The 26995-nt window shown below is 41.4% G+C and overlaps 1 protein-coding gene across 2 annotated transcripts in view; it reads right to left on the reverse strand.

Moving 5' to 3' along the window:
- Nucleotides 1-26995, reverse strand: part of LOC139413128 (neural cell adhesion molecule 2-like) — a 384436-nt gene that overhangs the window by 66327 nt on the left and 291114 nt on the right. For both annotated transcript variants that reach the window (XM_071160211.1, XM_071160210.1), the window contains exons 3-6: nucleotides 20294-20500; nucleotides 17757-17912; nucleotides 15197-15334; nucleotides 3919-4036 (exon numbers count right to left, since the gene is read on the reverse strand). In XM_071160211.1, the coding sequence (XP_071016312.1) occupies nucleotides 3919-4036; nucleotides 15197-15334; nucleotides 17757-17912; nucleotides 20294-20500 (619 nt within the window). The remainder of the gene's footprint in view (nucleotides 1-3918; nucleotides 4037-15196; nucleotides 15335-17756; nucleotides 17913-20293; nucleotides 20501-26995) is intronic.

Raw genomic sequence — 26995 nt, forward strand, 5'->3', positions numbered from 1 at the left:
GGGTTATTCGGCTGTTCCCATAGGAGAAACCATTTTGGTTCCAGTTAGAACCCTTTTCGGTTCCAGGTAGAACCCCTTTTTGGTTCCATGCAGAACCCTGGGTTTTACATGGAGCCCAGAATGGTTTTACCCACAACCAAAAAGGGTCCTTCAAAGAGTGAACAGCCGAAGAACCCCTTGATAGCATCTTTTTTTCTAAGAGTGTACGATGATGTGATCACAGTACAGAGTCAAGCCTGGTGGTCAGGATGGTTAAACACCAGAGCTTTCTAAACCATTTATTTGAGCTCAATACAGTGTGACAGTCTACATGGAGCAATTAGACAAGCCAGTATTGCAAGGCGAGGCACATCGAGATATAATTTTCACAGGATAAACATAGATTTAACATTTCAATTGCTTTCTGTAATTACATGGCCAATTATAACGCCATCTCTCCCATTGATAAAAAAGCTATTACAAGAGTGAATTTGAGGCGGAGGAACAAAAGATCCTTCGCACAGCCAATACAAAGACGGTTCAATTTGGCGCCGCTCCAAAGGTTATATGCATGGCACAGTTTAGACTTTTCTTCTGAAAGTTGAAAATGAACTTTGACATGTACACAACATTCCTTCCACACAACTGTACTAGCGTTTGATAGAGCAGTATACATATGAAATTTGGGATACCTCCTTAAGTTTCCCAAATCTCTCCTCAAGTATCTCTAGCCACTCCAAATATTACATTACACCTGTAACTTTTTGGGGTTTGTTCTGCCCTCTTCACAGGAAGACAACAACTCCCCTCTCTATTTCCAGATCTGTGTTTCTCACCCCCAGCCTTTCCCACGTTGGGCCTTGGTTTTCAAACTGAAATGGTCCACCCACACAGACAGTGTGGTGAAGGCGGCGAAACAGCACCTCTTCAACCTCAGGAGGCTAAAGAAATGTGTCTTAACACCTAAAACCCTCGCAAACTTTAACAGATGCACAATTGAGAGCACTCTGTCAGGCTGTATCACCGCCTGGTACGGCAACTGCACCACCCAAAACCGCAAAGCTCTCCAGAGGGTGATGCAGTCTGACCAACGCATTACCGGGAGCAAACTTCACACCCTCCAGGAAATACCTACAGCACCCGATACCATAGGAAGGAGATCAACCACCTGAGCCACTGCCTGTTCACCCCGCTATCATCCAGAAGGCAAGGTCAGTACAGGTGCATCAAAGCTGGGAGCGAGAGACTGAAAAACAGCTTCTATCTCAAGGTTATCAGACTGCAAAACAGCCATCACTAGCACATCAGAGGCGGCTGCCTATAGACATAGATTAGGAATCACTGGCCACTTTAATAATGTTTCCGTATCTAGCATTACTCATCTCATATGTATAAACTGCACTCCACACTATTCTACGTAGTCACTTTTAAATTGTGTTTACATATTGCATCACCCATCTCACGTGTACAGTTGAAGTCGGAAGTTTACATACAATTATGTTGGAGTCATTAAAACTTGATTTTCAACCACTCCTCAAAATTCACCCAACTTATTGTGGGAAGCTTGTGGAAGGCTACCGGAAACGTTTGACCCAAGTTAAACAATTTAAAGGCAATGCTACCAAATACTAATTGAGTGTATGTAAACTTCTGACCCACTGGGAATGGAATGAAAGAAATAAAAGCTGAAATAAGTAATTCTCTCTACTATTATTCTGACATTTCACATTCTTAAAATAAAGTAGTGATCCTAACTGACCTAAGACAGGGTATCTTTTAGTGTGAGGAATTGTGTTAGGCTAAGGTGTATGTAAACTTCCGACTTCAAATGTATATACTGTATTCTATACTACACCACTGACTGTTAAACAGCCATCTCTAGCACATCAGAGGCTGCTGCCTATAGACATAGATTAGGAATCACTTGCCACTTTTAGAAATGGATCACTAGCAACTTTAATAATGTCTCCGTATCTTGCATTACTCATCTCATATGTATATACTGACATACACCACCGTTCAAAAGTTGGGAGCCACTTAGAAATGTCCTTGTTTTTGAAAGAAAAGCAAATTTTTTGTCCATTAAAATAACATCAAATTGATCAGATATACAGTGTAGACATCGTTAATGTTGTAAATGAGTAGTTGGAAACGGCAGATTTTTTATGGAATATCTACATAGGCGTAGAGGCCCATTATCAGCATATGCTACATCACTCCTCTGTTCCAATGGCACGTTGTGTTAGCTAATCCAAGATTGTCATTTTTAAAGGCTAATTGATCATTAGAAAAGCTTTTTGAAATTATGTTAGCACAACTTGAAAACTGATGTTTTGATTTAAGAAGCAATAAAACTGGCCTTCTATAGACTAGTTAAGTATCTGGAGCATCAGCATTTGTGGGTTCGATTACAGGCTTAAAATGGCCAGAAGCAAAGACCTTTCTTCTTAAACTCGTCAGTCTATTCTTGTTCTGAGAAATTAAGGTTATTCCATGAGAGAAATTGAAGAAACTGAAGATCTCGTACAACGCTGTGTACTACTCCCTTCACAGAACATCGCAAACTGGCACTAACCAGAATAGAAAGAGGAGTGGGAGGCCCCGGTGCACAACCAAGCAAGAGGACAAGTACAATAGAGTGTCTAGTTTGAGAAACAGAGTACTCAACTGGCAGCTTCATTAAATAGTACCCGCAAAACATCCGTCTCAACGTCAACAGTGAAGAGGTGACTCCGGGATGCTGGACTTCGAGGCAGAGTTGCAAAGAAAAAGCCATATCTCAGATTGGCCAATAAAAAGAAAAGATTAATATGGGCAAAAGAACACAGAGACTGGACAGAGGAACTCTGCCTAGAAGGGCAGCATCCCGGAGTCCCCTCTTCACTGTCATTAACTCCACACAGTTAACAAAAAGTTAGATGTTGGATCTTCATTTGATCACTCTTTTGTTGCTGAGAATTTTCCTGCGCCACAGAAAATGCAGATTACGATTGACATAAATTCACTGAAAACCTGCACTTACACACAGTAATAGTATTGCACTTTTCATGTATCCTACTTTTGTCCAGCTAATCACCTCACCACCGATCAAGCAACATTATGGACTAAACGTTCAAATCCCGTTCTGCAGGATTATTTTGCTAAAACAAATACTGGTCAAATCTGTACAGGATAACAGGTTTGTGTTCATTAGGGCATACAATGAAAGTGTTTCCAAGCGTTTTGCAATAGAGAAAGAATCTGCATTTCTCATTGTACAAGCCCAAATTGTTGCTCCTTGTTTCAGACTGTTTTCTTCCATTTGGTGCCTAATGAACACAACCCTGTTATTATAGCTTCTAAGAGCATGCTAATGAGTGTGTCACTCAGGTTCAGGATATATGCAATAGCTGTTGTATGAATGAATGAGTGTGCTAGATGTAACATATGTTACTGTTGCAGGTGTGAATAATGTGACACACGGTACAGGTGGCGGCTCACTCTAAAAGGACATGTCACAGTGTCACCTCGATGTCATCGTTTACAGCACTGGCTTGTGAAGAGTGTGTGTGTGTGTGTGCCATTTAGAACGTTGAAGGAGCCACTAATCTGTAACAGTGATAGATAGAACAGACTACAGTTGGTGACATTGCCATAATATAAATCAAAACATACGCCAAATGTGGTTGAGCTAGTGGTCTGGTTGGCTAGGAGTTTTGTCAAAGAATGGCTGGATTGCATTTGGTTCGCCAAGCCACAGGCATATAGAAGTGTAGGATGTATGAATAGGAAACATTAATCATGTTTATTAAGTCACAAGGTAGGGAGCAAAACGGTTTTGCAATGGGAAAACAAAAACCAGCGTTTCATATTGAAGTGCAGGTTGTGCCTCATCTGTGTTCTTCCGTTTTGTGCTTAATGAACACAACCATGACATAGTGTGCAGGGGGATAACTGTACCTGTGCCAGGTGACATCGGGGTCGGGGGATCCCGATGTGACGCAGGTGAAAGTCACTGACTCCTGGTAGTCTGCTGTGGCATTGAATGACTGCTGTAGTATCGACAGCACAGGAGGAACTATAGGAGTAAGACAAAAGGTTAACAGTTAGTGGTAAGGAGAACTTCATCAAATGACACATAGGCGAGCAAAACAGCAGCAGTGAAACACCATGCACACAGGAAATTAGCACTGCAACCTTCCCCACCCCCTCTTCAAATGAAGATTGTTGTGACATAAGAACAATACAGATCAACACGAATGTTCGCCGTGCACAGTGGTTGGGCAGAGAGTGGTCATCCTATTGCCTCTGACCATAGAATATCAGCCCCAATATTTTTTCAATTTTCCAAAAGATTCTACATGTTGATTTGCCACACAACAAGTGATTTACCGTGCACTGTCAATGTTCATGCTGGACTGTCTTGTCCTTTAATAGAGGGGAAATGGGGACACTGTAGTGTCACTGTGCAGTCTTCCAAGGGACAGGTAGACAGGTAACCAGCCTAGCAATGGTGGATAGCATTTAGCCTGTCATCCTAGCTAGTTAACCAGGCTAACATTGAGCTACCATTTAGCCAGTCATCCTAGCCAGGCTGGTTAACCAGGCTAACAGTGGTAGCTAAAATGTGTAGCAAGTCAACCAAGCTTAACTGTTTGTCCAGGCTAACAGTAGTAGGTAGCATTTAGCTTGTGATCCTAGCTGGTTAACCAGGCTAACAGTGGTAGATAGGTCTAGGATGACAGGGTAAATACTAACTGGTTAGCCTGTATGAAAGCAGTAGCTGTATTCTTCCCTATTGAACCATAACTCTGTGTGTAGCCAGAACATCCCACCCCCCCCTCCCCCTGGGCCAATTAGTTTGTAAATTATGGATCTCTTCGGCAAGACACATCATTCACCCAAGTTTTGTCGAAATCGAGCTAGTGGTGTCCCGAGATATTGCGTGTGATTAACGTATGCATGAATGGACGGAGACAGATCCATAGTGGGGGACAATTGCCTAAGGAACGATAAGAAAAGGACAGCGCAAAACATCTTGAAGAGAAGTTGTCTTCCACAAACATATACAGATGGATTTTGAGGTGTTACGGTCCAGTACGTAGCCAATGAAATGTGTCACTGCCATACTGCCATGCAATCAACATGAGCTGTCAGCAGTGAAAGCAGTGATAGTCAGCTTACTGACAGGCCGGTGACAGCTCCATATTACAACTGTGTTTATCTGTTCTCGCTCTGACTGCACAGTCCATTTCTCTGTCTACTCTCAATCACTCTCTGTATGTTTCTCGCTCTCTCAAACAGTTGCACATGTGAACAAATAGACACATATACATGTGTCGTGTCTTTACTGTCATAGAACTGAAAACTTTTTATCAAAGATTCTCTGTAATTAGTTACTCGATTAAACTAAATAATCATGTAACTGTAATTAACTAGGAAGTTGAGGCACCAAGGAAAGTATTCAGATTACAAATGTATAATTTCCCAATATAACCTTTCAGATATTTTCATATCTGATCAATAATCTTCTGACTAATGATTTATTTATTTTACCTCACGTTAGTCTAATTCCAAACGTCGTAAATTGTTGGTTATCTGCACGAACCCAGTCTTCACTATGAGTCATCCATACATCAATTGTCTTAAATCATGTATTTATTACTAACTAGGTAATTCACAGAAATGCATAAACAAACAGTAAATATGGTTACATGAAATGATAGAATGTGCCCTAGTGGGCTGAACCGGCATCGCGGCTTGTTTGACAAAAAGGGAGTGGGGGTCGACTAAGAAGTCACTACAGAGTTAATAATTATAACAATTGATATGCTAATCGTTCTTCGCATTCAATGATGCCCGAATTCCTAGCTGCAGACTAGTAATCAATATCAAAGACTTGTTCTTATTCTGTCGGTATCGATAGTCTAAGAGTTTAACCACATGGTATGGTTAAAATGATTCAGCAATGGTCTACACCTTTAGCCCTCTTGTAATTGAGGTAAGGTTGATCTGGTGATAATTTCTCAAAGTTGGGTTTTATTCAGAATGGCAGAAGAGGGCTGTCCCAGGATGTCTGACCCTAACTGGGCTCAGGGGCGGTCCTCTGATTTAGTTCAAATCAAAAGGGAATTGTATTTTTCTTCATTAAACAGTCCACAATCATATTACACCATTATACAAACAGTATCATCCCCACTCATTCATCTTATACAACAATTAGATATAAACCTCATATCTGAGGCTATTATATAAACAGCGTTATGGTAATGTAGCCACACCGTCTCTCTTGAGCTTCCCAAGTTGTGACAAACGCACCAGTTCGTAGCTGGATTCTTCACCGATCTTTTACACTTTTACACTATGGAACATGAAATTTGTTCGTACCTCAAGTTTAGTGAGGTGGAAGGATTTCCTTTGTCCTCTGTGAAAGTTTACCCTCTTTCTAATACTGTGTGTCCATGAGGTCTTCTCAGGAATTTACGACCTCTGACCTAAGCAGTCTGGTTGTAGAAGCAGAGAGCGGGGGATGGTGCTCGCTGTACTCAAAGAGGGCAACGTCATGACACATGCATGCATGCACACACACACACACACACAACCCCCCACACACATCCACACACTTCAACTTTCTCACTCATCATTATTCACAATTCACTCAGGATTATCTGTAATCATGGTAGCATCCACATTAATGTAGAAGTGTTTAGAAACATTATATTCTTATTTACAATAAAAATTAAATTGACCATTAACTTCAATTGGGCAAAAAAATAACGCTGAAACACAACTAAAATGAACTGAAAATGCATCCAACAAATGTGTAGTCACAAGCTTGACATAGTGATTGAGTGCTTGGAATATTGGACTTCAGGCTATTGAAACGACCAAGCATTATCAATAGCATGTGTTTTATTCTTTAACCCCAGGTTGAGCTGAGACAGAATTTCTCTCTCTCTCTCTCTCGCTCTCTCTCTCTCAGACAAGATTAACATTGATTTGCTTGTCAATCGAACACCCTTCTCTCAAGTCCCTGATCCGATACAGTCCATTCCCAAATCAGTGAGCCTCATTGAAAACAGCCCAGTTAAATGGGAGACCCATGCTAGACACAGAGACATCAAAAGAGCAAATCAGCAACATACTAAGTAGTTGAGATAATGCATGTTTAATCTCCTTTATCATTTCAATTTCAAAGACTTGGAGAAGAAGAAAGGTTGAGAGAAATATGGGGGGAGGAAACTCATGCTCCCTTGTGCACACAAACATATGGCAATAGACAAAAATGCACGCACACGCACACACACACACACACAATTGAACAACTTCATTTTTTGATCATGCAGTGTAATTGACTGTAATCAATCACCAAAAAATCTACCTAAATTAAATTTATTTCTGAAGGTCGTCTGAACAATGATGAGTTTGCAAAGGCTACAACTCCGTTTGCATTTAAAAGTTGATTAAATTTTAAAGGGTGAGGAAAGGACAGGTGTAGCTGATGGGTATCAGCCTCAAAAGACTCTTCACTGGCGACGTTTTCTTTTCAGCCGGCCAATCAGAAGAGGAGGAGGACACCCTGCTGAGTTGACCCCTATCCACCAACCAATCAGCGGGAGGCCAGCGCTCTGCCACTTCCTCCTCTATCGCTCGCTTTGATGATAATGTCGGAGTCGGAGATGGAAGGGTACGCTAGACTAGCAACACTGTCTGCATGATAATGTCAATGCTAATACGAATCAAAAACATCGTAGCCGTATCACGGCTTACTCTATTATAGACCAACTCTGTGCTGACTGACAAACTGACTGATGCAATGATTCCCCCCTCAACTAAACTTCTAAACATATTTTTACACGACTAGTTGGCTGAATCTATAGTTTCATATATAATTCTGAGGCTTGGGGAAAATTATACACACTTTGGGACAAGCTGTGTTACAGACCGAGTAAAACACACAAATGACTACACTTCAAAGTCCAGAAGGACCTTGTATTCATGTTACTTGGGGCCTTACTTAGGGCCTTACTTTGGGTGTTTCTTTCTTTAGTGTTTCCCTTATTGTCTCCTAAGATCTAGTTCACTTCTTAGGGCACGAGTGACTATACATCAAATTCCATTAGGACAACAAATACTGTAGTATCTATGCTTCTTAGGAGGGCCTTTCTTTGGGCTCTTTAGAGGGGTTTCCTTCCCTCCGTTCTACGTAGTGTTCCCCTCCTTAGGGCTAATAGGTTAGTCTTAGTCTTTCCTCCCTCTTAGATAATTCCCACTGGGTACACCACCTTTTTTTTGTGGATGATTGGGGAATTTCACATTGATAAGTGAGATTACAACCTATATTCCACCTCTCAAAAAGTTAATTGAATTTCCAATGTGTTCTCACTATGCTTTCAACCATCTAAAAGCACATCCACATTCCAAAATTGAATAATGTCAGATTTTTGGTTTAGTTGTCACCTAAATGTACACCACTGCACTTTCAACCGTTTAAAAGCACAGCAAAGTTCAAATGGGTATACCAGGTCAGACATTTTGTTAATTTATACAACAGATGAATGTGATATCACTGTGCAAATGACCTGTATTGCAGTTGAGATTACATTACATGATCAATGCCAATCGAGAATCTGAGTAGAGTATTACAGCGATTGTGAAGATCCCCCACAGACCTGCGATGAGCTATGCACGCTATATTGAACATTCAGGTTTTAAATGATTACATGACAAAATGTTTATAGTAAAAAAATTATGAGTGGTGGTTCTGTTTTTGCAAGGATAGCACTTTGAGAATAAAGTCAACATTTTAGGGAATAAAGAGCCAATATTTTGAGAATATTAATTTTCACAAAGTCTGCTGCCTCAGTTTGTATGATGGCAATTTGCAAATACTCCAGAAAGTTATGAAGAGTGATCAGATGAATTGCAATTAATTGCAAAGTCCCTTTTTACCATGCAAATGCACTGAATCCCTAAAAAACATTTCCACTGCATTTCAGCCCTGCCACAAAAGGACCAGCTGATATCATGTCAGCGATTCTCTTGTTAACACAGGTGTGAGTGTTGACGAGGACAAGGCTGGAGATCACTCTGTCATGCTGATTGGGTTCAAATAACAGACTGGAAGCTTCAAAAGGAGGGTGGTGCTTTGAATCATTGTTCTTCCTCTGTCAACAATGGTTACCTGCAAGGAAACACGTGCCGTCATCGTTGCTTTGCATAAAAAGGGCTTCACAGGCAAGGATATTGCCGCCAGTAAGATTGCACCTAAATTAACCATTTATCGGATCATCAAGATCGTCAAGGAGAGCAGTTCAATTGTTGTGAAGAAGGCTTCAGGGTGCCCAAGAAAGTCCAGCAAGTGCCCGGACCGTCTTGTAAAGTTGATTCAGCTGCAGGATCGGGGCACCACCAGTACAGAGCTTGCTCAGGAATGGCATCAGGCAGGTGTGAGTGCATCTGCAAGCACAGTGAGGCGAAGAATTTTGGAGGATGGTGTGGTGTCAAGAAGGGCAGCAAAGAAGCCACTTCTCTCCAGGAAAAACATCAGGGACAGACTGATATTCTGCAAAAGGTACAGGGATTGGACTGCTGAGGACTAGGGTAAAGTATTTTTCTCTGATGAATCCCATTTTTGATTGTTTGGGGCATCCGGAAAAAAAGATTGTCAGGAGAAGAAAAGGTGAGCGCTACCATCAGTCCTGTGTCATGCCAACAGTAAAGCTTCCTGAGACCATTCATGTGTGTGATAACTAAGTGGCTCGGGGAACAAAACATAGATATTTTGGGTCCATGGCCTGGAAATTCCCCAGACCTTAATCCCATTGAGAATTTGTGGTCAGCCTCCCGGGTGGCGCAGTGGTTAAGGGCGCTGTACTGCAGCGCCAGCTGTGCCATCAGAGTCCCTGGGTTCGCGCCCAGGCTCTGTCGTAACCGGCTGCGACCGGAGGTCCGTGGGGCGACGCACAATTGGCCTAGTGCCGTCCGGGTTAGGGAGGGCTTGGTCGGTAGGGATGTCCCTGTCTCATCGCCCACCAGCGACTCCTGTGGCGGGCCGGGCGCAGTGCGCGCTAGCCAAGGTTGCCAGGTGCACAGTGTAGCCTCCGACACATTGGTGCGGCTGGCTTCCGGGTTGGATGCGTGCTGTGTTAAGAAGCAGTGCGGCTGGTTGGGTTGTGTATCGGAGGACGCATGACATTCAACCTTCGTCTCTCCCGAGCCCGTACGGGAGTTGTAGCGATGAGACAAGATAGTAGCTACTACAACAATTGGATACCACGAAATTGGGGAGAAAAAGGGGTAACAATTAGAAAAGAAGAAGAAAAAAAAAGAGAATTTGTGGTCAATCCTCAAGAGACGGGTGGACAAACAAAAACCCACAAATTCTGACAAACTCCAAGCATTGATTATGCAAGAATGGGCTGCCATCAGTCAGGATGTGGCCCAGAAGTTATTTGACAGCATGCCAGGGTAGATGGCAGAGGTCTTGAAAAAGAAGGGTCAACACTGCAAGAACGCGTCTCCTTCCTGAGCAGTATCACGGCTGCGTGGTCCCATGGTGTTTATACATGCGTACTATTGTTTGTACAGATGAACGACGTTCAGGATGAAGGTGAAGAGCCAGAGAGAGTAGTGAAATAATTCATGGTTAAAGCACTGCAGATCACAGGCTACACTGTCGACCAAATTAAACCTAAAACACGTACATCGTTTTGGACAGATAGAACAGCGATTGCATCCTTTAAAGACAGAGTAGTGGTTAAAAACCCAGGCAAAAGACTCAAAGTACTGTTTCCACTCTCAATGAAATAATAATTTATAACGATAAATAAAGAAATTATAATTACACTATAATATTCAAGTTAGGGAATGTTGTAAAATAATTTGTTTTCCATTTTTATTTATAGTATTTATAAACAGACCAAATATAGGACAATAACAGTCACCCTATCATCCTACCCAACCACACCCCTCTCACAAACACACCCGTACGTTTATTATTTCATAAACGTACGGGTGTGTTTGTGAGAGGGGTGTGGTTGTGTAGGATGATAGGGTGACTGTTTGATTGGAAAAGTGTGATGAGTTAAATGAGTGAGTAAGGAAAATGGTTGCAAATGCCAGAGCCCATGTGTGTCTGCAAGCAGGAGTTGTGACAGAGCGAGTCTTCACTCTTGCACAGATAGGGGATATACACTTCAGTTCAAAAGTTTGGGGTCACTTAGAAATGTCCTTGTTTTTGAAAGAAAAGTACATTTAAAAAAATCCATAAAAATAACATCAAATTGATCAGAAATACAGTGTAGACATTGTAAATGTTGTAAATGACTATTGAAGCTGTAAATATCTATGGAATATCTACATAGGCGTACAGAGGTCCATTATCAGCAACCATCACTCCTGTGTTCCAATGGCACGTTGTGTTAGATGTTGTGTATCATATTAAAAGACTAATTGATCATTCTTAAGCTATTTTGCAATTATGCTAGCACAGCTGAAAACTGTTGTCCTGACGGTAGTGTATACAGTGGGGCAAAAAGGTATTTAGTCAGCCACCAATTGTGCAAGTTCTCCCACTTAAAAAGATGAGAGGCCTGTAATTTTACTTATTTTCCACCATAATTTGCAAATAAATTCATAAAAAATCCTACAATGTGATTTTCTGGATTGTTTTTCCTCATCTTGTCTGTCATAGTTGAAGTGTACCTATGATGAAAATTACAGGCCTCTCATCTTTTTTAAGTGGGAGAACTTGCACAATTGGTGGCTGACTAAATACTTTTTTGTCCCACTGTATATGTAAAATAATACACACAGTACCAATCAAAACTTTGGACAAAAAAACTAATTCAAGTGTTTTTCTTTATTTTTACTATTTTATACATTGTTGAATAATAGTGAAGACATCACATCTATGAAATAACACATATGAAATCATGAAGTAACCAAAAAAGTGTTAAACGAGTATTTTATATTTGAGATTCTTCAAAGTAGCCACCCTTTGCCTTGATGACAGCTTTGCACAGTCTTGGCATTCTATAAATGAGCACATTTCAATTAATAGTTGTGCCTTGTCAAAAGTTAATTTGGAGAATTTATTTCCTTCTTAATACGTTTGAACCAATCAGTTGTGTATTGACAAGGTAGGGATGGTATACAGAAAATAGCCCTTATTATTAAGTCCTTATTATGGCACAAAGAGCTCAAATAAACAAAGAGAAATTACAGTCCATCATTACTTTAAGACATGAAGGTCAGTCAATCCGTAAAATTTGGAGAACTTTGAAAGAGCTTAAGAACTTTGAAATTGCCGTCCAAATAAATGCCTTAAAGAGTTCAAGTAACACACATCTCAACATCAACCTTTCAGAAGAGACTGTGAGGCCTCCATGGTCATATTGCTGCAAAGACCAGTACTAAAGGATACCAATAATAATAACATAAACAGTAGACATTAGAGCAAAGGACTTTAGAACGGCGGAAATCTGCCCTTTGGTCTGACCACATTTGAGATTTTTGGTTCCAACCGCTGTGTCTTTGTGAGAAGCACAGTAGGTGAACGAATGATCTACGCATTTGTGGTTCCCACCGTGAAGCATGGAGGAGGAGGTGTGATGGTGCTTTGCTGGTGACAATGTCAGTGATTTATTTAGAATTCAAGGCACACTTAACCAGCATGGCTACCACAGCATTTTTCAGTGATATGCCATCCCATCTGGTTTGTGCTTAGTGGGACTATCATTTTGTTTTTCAACAGGACAATGACCCAACATACCTCCAGGCTGTGTAAGTGCTATTTGATCAAGAAGGAGAGTGATGGAGTGCTGCATCATGATGGCCTTGCCTCCACAATCACCCGACCTCAACCCAATTGAGATGGTTTGGGATGAGTTGGACAGCAGAGTGAAGGAAAAGCAACCAACAAGTGTTCAGCATATGTGGGAACTCCTTAAAGACTGTTGGAAAAGCATTCCAGGTGAAGCTGGTTGAGAGAATGCCAAGACTGCGCAAAGCGGTTATGAAGGCAAAGGGTGGCTACTTTGAAGAATTTCAAATATATTTTGATTTGTTTAACACTTTTTTGGTTACTACATGTTTCCATATGTGTTATTTCATAGTTCTGATGTCTTCACCATTATTCTACAATGTAGAAAATAGTAAAAATAGAGAAAAACCCTGGAATGAGTGGGTGTGTACAAACTTTTGACTGGTAATGTATATGTTTACAAAACATATGGGGGATTGGAAATTATACACACAATTACACTGATAGAAGCCACGATATATCTGCAATATTAAAGCTGATCACCACCCTGAAAAAAGAAATGCCTACAAATAATAATTCACTTGATGACTTTTTTCAAATTAAATGCATTTCCCACATAGATGCCACGTCACAATAAGTTGACAAATTATGTTGAAACAACGTTGATTCAACCAGTTTGTGCCGAGTGGGTTACTTTGAGTTTTTCCTTCTCTCAGTCGGACACACTCTATAGTGATGGCGGCGGTGGACTGTCCCACCTCCGTAGCCGGATAGCGGGTGTCATGTTGCCGGGCGGATAATAGGACTCGCCTCATTGAGCAAGCTTATTGGATCTTCCTCACAACTATAAGTGGTGCTCTAAATTGAACGCAATCCGTGTTTTTTTTTGCCGAGTGCATTCATTACATTAGGTGGGAATAGCTAGATAGCCGAGACAATATTGTGGGTGCTCATGCATAACCTGTGCTTATAGCTCGCGAGAGATCACATTTCAATCACTCCCGAAACGCTCTCAGGTGGCTCGCGTTCCTGGCTTCTCTGGGGCCTTGCTGAGAACAAATTAGGTAATTAAAAATGACAACCTTTTGCTTTTTGGGCTACAAAACCCGGAGCTGGCGCTAATTGAAATCTTTAAATCACAGAAATAGTGTGAGTATGTGGTGGCAGCCAAACTGACCATCATTAAGTAGCTCTATAATGAGCCTGTCTAGATTGGTGAGTCTGTTCTTTCTCTCAAACTATGCCGATCTGAGGTGAATGCTCAGAGCTTATGTTCAACACAGTACAATTCGGTGACTCCACAGTTCTGTTGGCGTCACTGCCTTTGTAGCGGTGGTGGTTTGAAACTACACTTGCGTGATGAGTAACCTTGCTTGAGACCTGAACTTGCCCTGGCCCCCCAATATCTTGCCCAGGCCTCACCTCAGTTGGCTAATAGTCTTGTAACACGCAGGAGGCCTAGATTCAAACCACTGTCCATCACACTTCCACCTACACCACAGGATGCTGCTGAGGGGAGAACGGCTCATAATAATGTCCGGAATGGAGTAAATGGAATGGCATCAAACACAAGGAAACCATGTGCTTGATGTATTTGATACCATTCCACAAATTCTGCTCAAGCTATTACCAAGAGCCCGTCCTCCACAATTAAGGTGACACCAACCTCCTGTGACCAACACAATAAACACAATTCATTCTGAATCAATAACTCGATTCTTACACACCAGGTATGATTCTTTTTGTGTCAATAACTCAAAAGAGAACCTGAATTGAATCAGATCAGAGATTTCCGCCACTATTGACAATTTAATCCCCGCCGCCGGAGACAGACGTTCCTGCTTTGTGAGAGACCAAGTGTCTCCGGACCGATAAGCGTTTCATTTTGCCTGTGGTCCTGGGGTGCGATGGTTTGGGAGCTGGCAACCCTGTGTCAGCGCTGTAACTGTGGAGTGTAGGAAGGGAGAATGATTCTGTCTCACTAGGTGACTCTATTCTCACCCTGAGAGGAGCAACAATTCTGTATGCCACCGATCGATACACCCCAGTGCCTGGCCTAAGGGAGCCTTTACACTGTGGCTCTGTATGGGGCTTCTCATCCTTAACAACACTGCTGTATGGCTGCTATTGTAGAAGGGACCACTGTATATGGTCGGATAAGATTTTGATATGTGCAAAACGAGAGCAGGTAGTCGTACTGTTTGCTACGCTAGTCTTCATAAGTCTGCTCTGAGATCAGGCCTGGCTGCTACTGTGAGAGGAAAAATATGTCTGGCTAGGTTATGTTTTAATGATTCTGATTTGTTGAGCTTGATCCTTCAGAGAACCAAGGTTACTTATATAACTGAGCGTTTTGGATATGATCGTCAAGGGGAGAGTAGGTTTGCTATGCTAGCTAGGTGGCTAACTCTTCGTTCACCACTGCATATGACTGGACAGGTATTAGCTACAGTGGAAGCTGTAGCTACTCACCATTCACCACCATCTCGATGTCAACAAAGTCGATCTCGCCGCGGGCCTCCACTCGCGCTTCGCAGCGGTACACGCCCTCGTCCGCCTTGGTCACCTTGTGGATCTGCAGGTTGTTGTTGGGCAGCACCTGGAACCTGCCTTCACAGGAGAGAGGGCAGAAGAGAAATAGAGGTTGGGTGGGGGGGGGGGGGGGGGGGGGTGTAGAGATAGAGAGTGACAAGGGGAGCGATAGAGAGAGATATAGGGGGATGGAGCATGAGAAAGAAAGACAGAAAGAAAGGTTGAAAGAGAGGGGTAGAGAGTTAGAAAGAGACGGGAAATATGGAAAGAAAGATCAAAGGAAAACGATAAAAAGGAAAGAAAAGAAAGGAAGTCTCATGACTCCAGTCACATACTTGCTATCAACTAATATTTTCATAAACCTTTTCCACTTTTAGCTTTTTAAAATAAAGTTAGAAGTGAGATAACTACTTCAGTAATTAGGTCTGCAGTTCACAAAAAGTTTCCCATCCGGTATTGTTGTCACTGGCAGATAAGTGAGAACCCTATCTCTCTCTGTCAAGCGCAAAGGTATTTATAACCTTGTCCCGTAATTAGCATGGAATAAAAAAAAAACACACTGCTATCTCTACCTTTAATCATTACCGTACGGCAAGGGGAGATAGGCCTTCCCTTCGACGCACTTTGAAATTCAATTAACAAACCTGACTACATTCAAAGATTTCAAAAAATCCTTTTCCTAATCAGCCCAGGAAGTCTGTCTATGTGATGGGTGGATGAGGGGGAAAGTGTAGGAGGAGGAAAAGTAATGATTGGGTGACAGAGTATTGGTAAACAAGTCTGAACCTGTAAATTAACTTCTGTCCATCATGAACGAGCCATGAATGTTTCCAATAGTCGAAGATAGATTTCATTTCTTCTCCATTCTTTCTCAGCCCCAAGAAGTGTTCCAATAATCTAAGATACATTACTTTCCCTCTCCTATCTTTCTAGCCCCCGACCGCGTTCTTGTCACGCCCTGATCTGTTTCACCTGTCCTTGTGCTGGTCTCCACCACCCTCCAGGTGTCGCCCATCTTCCCCACTTATCCCCTGTTTTCTGTCTGTCTGTGTCAGTTCGTTTTGTTTGTTCAAGTCAGCCAGCGTTTTGTCTCAGCTCCTGCTTTTCCCCAGTCTCTCTTTATCCTTGCCCTCCTGGTTTTGACCCTTGTCTGTCCTGACTCTGAGCCTGCCTGCCGTCCTGTTCTCCTACTCTGAATTACCGACCTCTGCCTGACCTGACCCTGCCTGCCGTCCTGTACCTTTGCCCCACTACTCTGGATCGACCCCTGCCTGCCTTGACCTGTCGTTTGCCTGCCCCTGCTGTTGTAATAAACGTTGTTACTTCAACACTGTCTGCACTTGGGTCTTACCTGAAACCTGATAGTTCTAATAGACTAAAACACCTTTCGCTTCTCCTTTCTAAGCCATAGGATGTGTTCCAATCGAAAACCCTGGTCTTTCCTTCTCCTTTCCTCTTTAGTTACAGGATGTGTTCCAATAGTATACAACACTTTGTTTCCTTTCCTTTTAGGAGCAATGATCTGAAAGAACTAATTTCATGAAGAAAAAGTAAAGTAGAGAATAATTTCCTGTGTTGTCACTTATAGTGTCAGTGTTCAAGACAGATGGAAAATCCCTATTCATATCCCCACATACTGTATGTCAACAACATAACCACACAAAAAAATAAGTGAAAAAATAATACAAAATAAATCAAGTAAAAATGAATAAATAAAAATAATACTATTCAGTAGCCATGAAGAAAGGAAGATGTGATTTCCATAGATCTCAACAACATGGCAGCGAGCATCAGACCGCCGACTGAGATTTGCATCCTCTACTCTCCCTCTTCTAGGCAGACTCGTTAACATGTTTTATTGTCCAACAATATGTTTCATGAAATCACATGCTGTGGCTTTTATTGTTAGAACTTGCTATTTATAGCGTCAAACTCCTGACAGAATCTGGGGAATACATTTTTCATAACATTGGTTTGTTTACATCCCAAAAGGCACCCTATTCCCTACATACTGCACTGTTTGAACAGGGCCCATACGTTCCACAGTAAGTGCATTTATTCAACTGATATGTCTCCAAACGGTGGGTGAAGCAATCTGTCACGTAAACTGAGTTCATTTCAAGTTAAATATTTTGATGCGCTAGCAAACCGTTAATTGGATTCTGAAATCAAGGATAATGTAATTATCAGCTGCTTCATTAAAAAGCAGAACTGTAAAATACCATCAAAGAGAGGGCCCATTACAAATAAATAAAACGTGGATCAAACGTATCCAATGACACGTTCACATGAAAAGTATTTCTATGTGGTCTGTACTGCTCAATAGATCACTTTTCAAGAGTCAAGTCATGTTGCTATTATAGTAGCTGCAGTATGCACTTTACAAAAGTTAGGCTTTAATTGACCTACTGGTAATTAGGTACTTATTTTAACAAGCAAATAAGGTTTACCAGCACATCAACAGAGGCAGCATGTATCAAATGACCATACGCAGACTTACTGTAGTGCTCTTCTGTGATCTCCATGCTCTTGAAGCCCTTTTGGTAGAACCAAGAGACCGCGGGTGCCGGCGAGGCGATGACATCACACACCACCTCTGCCGCCTCGCCGTGGCGGAACTCCTGGGGGGACCTCACGTCGCGGAATGTCAGCTTCTCTGTCACATAGGAAATGAGGCAGCAGGAAGTGAAGTCACATTAGAGACACATCTTTCCCGGGAGAGGGTTACGTCACAACATTCGCGCAAGTATACCATTTAGAATGCACGGCCAATACATTGCCTCAGTCTAAGTAGTAGGCCAGGGTGGACTTTGGAACAGAGCCCGAGTTTGGGAAACGCTGCAGATGAGTAGAGAGTAAACTTCATTCTATAGCACAAACTGTTTTGCATATTGTCTATGGTTCAACACCACTGAGACAACTCGGATTATGTGTGTGGTCCAAAATAGTCCCATAAACATTCCCACAGCACATGGAATGAATCCTCCCGCCCCGAAAGTTCTGTTTGTAATCAAATGATTGATTCAACTTGTGCCGGTTTAAAGCTGTGGCACCTGTCTGACAAGCCCTGGCAGGTGGTTGATAGATTTCACCTGGGGAAAGCTGACTTGGAACCTGCGTTTCTCTTCTCTTAGAAAACACTCCACCACCCTCTCAGTGTGCTGGCTAGTTTCGTCGACTTGAGTGCGCGTGCGTGGCACGTAGAGTGTGTAACACCACCGGGTTATACACTGTGTGTGGCAAAATTAAAGTGTGCATAAATCACGTGCATGGCCCTATTTATTTCAGTCCCTTCCACTAGATCACTGCAACCTCGCACATTAGCATTTTGCAATGTGATTTATGTCAGGCGGCTCTCCAAAACGTGCTTTTCTCTCCTCGCCGCTCTTTAACGTGCCTTGCATCCTCCTGACTCTGAATGTGAGATTCAACCCTCATCTGCTGGTTTCATTCCACGGCACGTTTTAGAGCTGTTTGTGTATACATTTTGTTTTTCATTTTCTCAATCCGTCGCTTGGTCTCTCTCTCTCTCTCTCTCTCTCTCTCTCTCCATCTCATTCCCTCACCCCTTCTCTTGTGCTCTGTCAGTCCCTTAAATTCCCTTACCCTCCTCTCTCTCCTTCTCTCACCACCTCACTCTCAAATTCACTCACCCCTCTCTCTCCAGCTTTCTCTCTCTCTCGCCATCCATTTAATTCCCTCACTTCCCCTCTCTCTCTCATTCCCTCTCCCTCACACCCCCCTCCCCCCTCTCTCCTTCCCCCAGTTCTCTCCCTGGGATTCAAACACGTTGTTGTACTTGTTTTCATTTCCCGTATCCTTTGTCGTTACCCTGCTCGACAAGAAAATCAGTAAGAAAAACAAATCCTCTCGTGTAACAGTCTACCGCTCGCTTGACACTGTCAAATTGGTAACACAGTGAGAATTTCTCTTCAGTCATTGCCCACATAGCTGCAAGGGCAACTGTCAAAGTGGGGTGACAAGACAATTTTCTTGGAGCTCCCTCAGGTGGGACATCGACTGCCTCCACTGTCTCCTATCTGAAGTGGATCTCTGTTGGCCGGTGCTGGAAACTCTATACCTGTCAATTACTCAGCAGTGCAGATAATTATAGTCTTTCATCCGTAAGCTATAATAAAGCTATAATTTGAGTTTGAATATGGATAGCTTTCGTCAGGTTGTGAGTTGTTATGCACGAACACATAATAATGTCAAGACGTGTGCACGTGTGTGTGCGGAATGTCACAACTCACAAAATGGTCATGTACAGGACATTTAAAGTGGCTTCCATTTTTTTTAGAACATGTGGTGTTTATCACAAGAAGATCATGTTGGGTATCGCCTCAGATGGGTGCTGGGTACTTTACACGCCTGCTCAAGCCCTTCAGGTGACCATCTCCATGTTACTTCTCATACTTACTGAACACACAGAGCTGAACGGTGGCTGACTGACGTTGTCATGGATACGGCTGCCAAGCTGTGGTGGTGCGTGAGAGAGGAGGTCAGAGGAGGTAGGGGGACTTGTGGAGCGGGTGTGAAAGGTAAGTGCACTCCAGAGGGGGGGGGGGGGGGGGGGGTGTGCGTGGAGGCATGCGTGGGCATGCCTGTGTGCATATGTACATACAAACACAGTACACACACACCACACCGGTGATCCAAATCAAGCGTCTGCCAGATGGCTACCAGCGGCAGAACTCCTCTGTGTATCACGTCCCATTAACGGCCACAGAAGATTCCCTCTCCCATACGATTAGAGCCTGCCTCCGTTGCCTACACACATTCAGTACTATCCATCACACACACCGCCAGACCCAGCGAACATTCATTACACTCTTTAATGGGCAAGTGGGTACGGCGGTGCAATGGAATGTAAATATGGTGTATCTTTATGATCTAACAGGGGAGACGGCGATGTATTCAACTCATGTCTTTGTATGTCTGAAGGACCCTACAGAGGCTGGAATGGATACAGAGGGAATGCAGAGAATGTGGTGTGTGTGTTCTTCTATGTTACATATGCATGCAAGTGACACTCACGGTACATCTCCAGCACCATGGTGGCCTCTTGTGTCTGTCCCTGGGCGTCGGTGGTCTGGCAGCGGTAGATGCCCGCGTCCTCCACTACCGCGTTGTAGATGGTCAGCCTGGAGCTGTCCTCCCCGGTGTGCAGGGCCACACGCTGGGAAGACACGATGCGCTCCCCCTGGGGGTTAAACCACTCCAACTTCACCGGCTCGCCGATCACTGGGGAGGGAGAGAGAACTGTATAAAGAACCAAGCCGTAGACTCTGGAGCAGTATTTCCCAAACCTCCCCTTGAGTACCCTATCATTAGTTCCACTTATATATCCATAAGCACACCTGAAATAAATGGTAGGCTAATCAGCTCTTTTTCAACATGGGAAAGTTATGCTTCTTTGAAATGTGTTATCCCACTTTGGGAAAACTCAAACGTTTTCAAAATGTATGGACATAAAAATATATTTTTGCAATTCACAGCGTTACCATCGAGTTTTGCTTAAAAATAATAAGGTCAACAGTTCTGAAGCACCGTAAGCTTTGCTCACAGGTTAGGTTCTTTCTTGTATATTATCGCCCAGCCAAAATAACATTTAAAAAAACTGCTTGATTTACATAAAATTGGACTAATTATAGTTGCTACATTTGTTTTCCAAACTGTCGCTACCATAGCAACCATCTGCAGTTAGTACGTTTCCGTTTCCACGCTAGTGTAGACCTACAACAGACCTGTAACATAATATTATTTGTTGTTCCAGTGCTAGTAGTTTTTTTCCGACATTCTTTTTATGAAGTTGCAGTTACGTTTTTAATATGAGTGCTGGACCAAGCAGCAAGAAACCGAAAATCTACCACTTTCACAGTGAGTGGGAGGAAGATCATTTTTGAAACACATAACCTGTCATTATGAAAATCACTGTATTCAAACCTGTGTAGATCAGTCAATTCTTAACATAAATACTTTAAACTCAGGATTCTGTAAGAGCATACCCCAAGAAAGATATGTGTTTACTTATAGCTGTGCCAACCGGAAGTGCCTTTAATTGGATCACACTGTCTGTTTTGAAGGGTTAAAAAAGTCAGATCTTTCCAAAACTTCATATGTGTGATTAGGCAACCCCCATGAACTGTAAATCAGTCATTTCTCCCATAAATTAAAAAAACAACAACTAAATCACACACACACAGCTTGGAAGGAGGGACACATTGTGGTGCGTAGAGACATACACTGCCTGCATTAGTTAACCTTGTTCGAACTATTAAAGAACCGTCAGACCAAAACTTTAGAATCCTGTTCTAAACCTCAGGTCGATAGTGCGTGGTGAGTTACCTGGCTATAGAAGGTTCACGGACCGAGAAACAGCCTTGTACATTTGCAATAACTTCAATTCATTTTTGCATCACGAAAATGACGACATTTAGAAATGTCCCAGAGTCACAAGACTAGGTGCATTGTGACCGCATCGGCCCATATAGACGGACCCCAATGTTTCTGTCCGATAGCTCATTCAAGGACCCCGTAGCAAGGCATGGAAAAAAGTGGATTTTCAGCGCCAATTAGGGTCTTGCTCGGGCACCAAATGACCTATCGAGCCGAAACTTGGGATTCGGGGTCGCCTCAGCTAGGCCTACACATAACATCAGAACTGGACCCGCAGCTAGAACGTAACTACGTGTTTTACGTTTTTATTATGGTTTGAACAGAAGGCGTTGTGAATTTTGGGCCAGCTCTGAAGTATGTGATAGTTGGCTACTAAACGAGTTGGAAAAAATGGGTTTGGTGTCAGTTTGTATCAGTTTGGTGTCAGAATGATATCTAATTGACTGATGGACGGTGACTTGCTGGTGACTATTGTCCATTTGCAATATGCTTAAACAGTGAGGTACCATCACCATCACAAATGCACGTGCATTTGCAATATGATTTAATAGTGAAAAAAAAAACACCAAATGGACATGATGAAATCAACACAACGAGCGATGGAAAGGAACAACTATCACTGCCCGGCCATCCCGAGTTCATCAGGCCAGTCAATTTTGCATTTCTGCAGGATTTTTGAGCATGTCAAATTTGTGATGGTACATGGCAAATGGACATAACATCCTGATTTGGCATTTTCAAATCTTTCTTATTGCATTTGGACATTTGTTATGGCATTTGGCCAAAAAAAGTGACTTTTGACTTTCTATGAAATCATATTACAAATGGACAAAACATACGCTTTATCCACAAGTAAAAAAAAAACTATTATGATAATAAAAGTTGACAAAAGTATATTCTACAGTTCTTACACATGATTAATTGACAAAAAACGAAATAATTTCAAAAAACGGTCCAGAAAGCACTTTAAGGGTGTGTGAAGTTTTTTTTGTTTTTTTTTTAAAACTTTTGACTTCCTATGAAATCATATTGCAAATGGACAAAACATATGCCTTATGCACAAGTTTAAAAAAATAAAAAATTATAATAATAAAATTGGACAAAAGTATATTCATACAGTTCTTACAAAAAAAATCGAAAGAATTTCGAAAAACGGTCCAGAAAGCACTGTAAGGGGTTGCTATGTTTTTGAATTTTTTTTCACTTTTTAAAAATGTTACTTTTGGATGTTGACTTGTATTGCATTTGCAATATAAAAAACCAGGGTGGAGCGCACACGCCACCTGTTGGATTTTTAAAGTGTTACACCTGGCATTTGCCATATGGCATTTGCAATCAACTTTGAACAAAACAACGCCAAATTGAGTGGTAGTACACCGTGTATATGGTTTGTCCAGTGCCAATGACTTCCCATTCATTTTTGTCCATTTCAGGGGGGTGTTCCCTTACATACACTTAGGTTGGAGTCATTAAAACTCGTTTGTCAACCAGTCCTCAAATTTCTTGTTACAAAACTATAGCTTTGGTAAGTCGGTCAGGACATCTACTTTGTGCATCACACAAGTAATTTCTCAAACAATTGTTTACAGACAGATTATTTCACTTATAATTCACTGTATCACAATTCCAGTGGGTCAGAAGTTTACATACACTAAGTTGACTGGGCCTATAAACAGCTTTGAAAATTACAGAAAATGATGGGCTAATTGACATCATTTGAGTCAATTGGAGGTGTACCTGTAGATGTATTTCAAGGCCTACCTTCAAACTCAGTGCATATTTACTTGACATCATGGGAAAATCAAAAGAAATCAACCAAGACCTCAGAAAAAAAATTGTAGACTTCCACAAGTCTGGTTAATCCTCGGGGGCAATTTCCAAACGCCTGAAGGTACCACGTTTATCTGTACAAACAATAGTACGCAAGTATAAACACCATGGGACCACGCAGTCATAATACCGCTCAGGAAGGTGATGCGTTCTGTCTCCTAGAGATGAACATACTTTGGTGTGAAAAGTGCAAATCAATCCCAGAGCAATAGCAAAGGACCTTGTGAAGATGCTGTAGTAAACAGGTACAAAAGTTTCTAAATCCACAGTAAAACGAGTTCTATATCTACATAACCTGAAAGGCCGTTCAGCAAGGAAGAAGCCACTGCTCCAAAACCGCCATAAAAAAGCCAGACTACGGTTTGCATCTGCACATGGGGACAAAGATCGTACTTTTTGAAGAAATGTCCTCTTGTGTGATGAAACAAGAATAGAACTGTTTGGCCATAATGACCATCGTTATGTTTGGAAGAAAAATTGGAGGACGCTTGCAACCCGAAGATCACCATCCCAACCGTGAAGCACTGGGGTGGCAGCATCATGTTGTGGGGGTGCTTTGTTGTAGGAGGAACTGTTGCACTTCACAAAATAGATGGCATTATGAGGAAAGAAAATGATGTGGAAATATTGATGCAACATCTCAAGACATCAGTCAAGAAGTTAAAGCTTGGTCGCAAATGGGTCTTCCAAATGGACAATGACCCCAAGCATACTTCCCAAGTTTGGTAAAATGGCTTAAGGACAACAAAGTCAAGGTATTGGAGTGGCCCTCACAAAGCCCTGAGCTCAATCCTTTAGAAAATGTGTGGGCAGAACTGAAAAAGTGTGTGCGAGCAAGGAGGCCTACATACCTGACTCAGTTACACCAGCACTGTCAGGAGGAACTTATTGTGGGAAGCTTGTGGAAGGCTACCTGAAACATTGACCCAAATTAACCAATTTAAAGGCAATGCTACCAAATACTAATTGAGTGTATGTAAACTTCTGACCCACTGGGAATGTGATAAAAGAAAGAACATTTGAAATAAATCATTCTCTACTGTTATTCTGACATCTCACATTCTTAAAAACAAAGTGGTGATCCTCACTGACCTAAAACAGGACATTTTACTAGGATTAAATGTTAGGAATTGTGAAAAACTGAGTTTAAATGTATTTGGGTAAGGTGTATGTAAACTTCTGACTTCAACTGTATTTACTATGGCCATCGAAATGTTAGCTATTAAAATCAGATCCAACAATAATATCAAGGGATTAGAAATACAGGGCTTAAAAACATTAGGTTTCATTGTACGCTGATGATTCATGTTATTTTAAATCCACAACTTGGATCCCTCCACAGCCTCAGAGGATCTAGACCATTTTTCTAACCTCTGGATTACAACCAAATTATTATAAAATGTACTATATTACATATTGGATCATAAAAAAATACTACTTTTACTTTACTGTGTAGTTCACCAATAAAAGGGTCTGATGGTGATGTAGAATAAAAAAATTAATGATCTCACTCCAATACATTTTAGGAGAAAGGTAGCAAAAATAGATAAGATCTTGCTGCCATGGAAAGGTAAAAACCTTTCTAATTGTGGAAAAATCACCATGATTAAGGCTTTAGTAATATCCTAGTTTCCCTATTTGCTTATGGTCTTGACTACACTTAGCGAAAAGTTTTTTTATTATATGAGAAAAAAATATTCAATTTTATTTGGAATTGCAAGCAAGACAAAATTAAACGGGCCTATTTTTATAATTAATATGAATTTGGAGGGCAGAAATGATTAAATATTAAAGCATTAGAACTCTCACTAAAGGCTTCAGTCATGCAAAAGTTATATTTAAATCCAAACTGATTCTCTAGCAAATTAGTAAAAGCGTCTCAACCTATGTTCAAGAAAGGCCTTTTTTTCCCTTTATTCAGATTACAACCTCTCATCTCCAGAGTATCGTCATTTTTAAAACAAGCCACAGAAAGTTGTTTGCAATTTCAATTTAATCCATCAAAAAAGAAAGAAGGAACAAATAATACAACAAATATTGTGGTTAAACTCAAATATACTAAATTCTAACTGATAAAATAGGTATAATCTTTGTAAAATATATCATAATACGACTGGTGGAGTTGTCAAACATGCAGCTAACCATAATTACAGCTACAACTAATTGCAGCATAACCACAAATATGGAAGAGGAAAGTAGAAGGGGGAAAAGTAAGGAACTTGTCTGTCGGCTCTGCATTAAAGTCCATAATTGGTTAAAGAAAATTGTGAGAAATAAAAAAAGTATACCAGTTTCATTTAAGGACCCAAAAATTGGCAGCCGTCCCATATATTTTGACGTACCAATTCCATGGCACATGGTGTATGAACTGATATGCAAAACCATGCTGGATTCAAAACTTATTAAACAGAATTCTTGCAACCAACAGAATGTTATTTACATGGGGGATACAACCTTCCCAGCTCTGCAGATTTTGCTGCGGAGAAGCAGAATCATTAGATACTTTATTTTGGTACTGTCCATATGTAGCTTGCTTTTGGTCACAGATCCAGGAATGGCTGAAGAATTGCAACATTTACCTGGAGCTAACCCTGCAGATAGCACAACTAGAGGAAGGACAAGAGTTAAAAATAAACATAATAAATCTATTGTAAAAAAAAGATGTATAAAGTATGTATAAGCTGGATATACAGGCATAAGCGTTGCTGTTTACTAGTTTGCTCCAATTGTGGGAGGGGTGATAGGGTTGGAAAGTAATAAAATAAATATATAAAAAAGATGTGTATGAACACTGCCGTTCAAAAGTTTGCAGTCACTTAGAAATGTCCTTGTTTTTAAAAGAAAATTACATTTGTGTCCATTAAAATAACATCCAATTGATCAGAAATACAGTGTAGACATTTTAAAGGTGGAGCTGGAAACGACTGAATTGCAATGGAATATCTACATAGACGTAGAGAGGACCATTATCAGCAACCATCACTCCTGTGTTCCAACGGAACGATGTGTTAGCTAATCCAAGTGTATCATTATGAAAGGCCAATTGATCATTAGAAAACACTTTTGTAATTATGTTAGCATAGCTGAAAAATGTTGTGCTGATAAAGAAGCAAATAAAACTGACCTTGTTTAGACTAGTTAAGTATCTGGAGTGTTAGCATTTGTGGGTTCGATTACAGGTTCAAAATCGCCAGAAACAAAGGACTTTCTTCTGAAACTGAGTCTATTCTTGTTCTGAGAAAGTCTACTCCATGCAAGAAATTACCAATAAATTGAAGATCTCGTACAACGCTGTGTACTACTCCCTTCATCGAACAGCACAAACTGTCTCTAACCAGAATAGAAAGAGTGGGAGGCCGCGGTACACAACCAAGCAAGAGGACAAATACATTAGTGTGTACAGTTTGAGAAACGATGCCTCACAAGTCCTCAACTGGCTGCTTCATTAAATAGTACCCGCAAAACACCAGTCTCAACGTCAACAGTGAAGAGGTGACTCCGGGATGCTGG

This window comes from Oncorhynchus clarkii, chromosome 7 (genome assembly GCF_045791955.1).
Source record: "Oncorhynchus clarkii lewisi isolate Uvic-CL-2024 chromosome 7, UVic_Ocla_1.0, whole genome shotgun sequence".
Taxonomy (NCBI): Eukaryota; Metazoa; Chordata; class Actinopteri; order Salmoniformes; family Salmonidae; genus Oncorhynchus; species Oncorhynchus clarkii.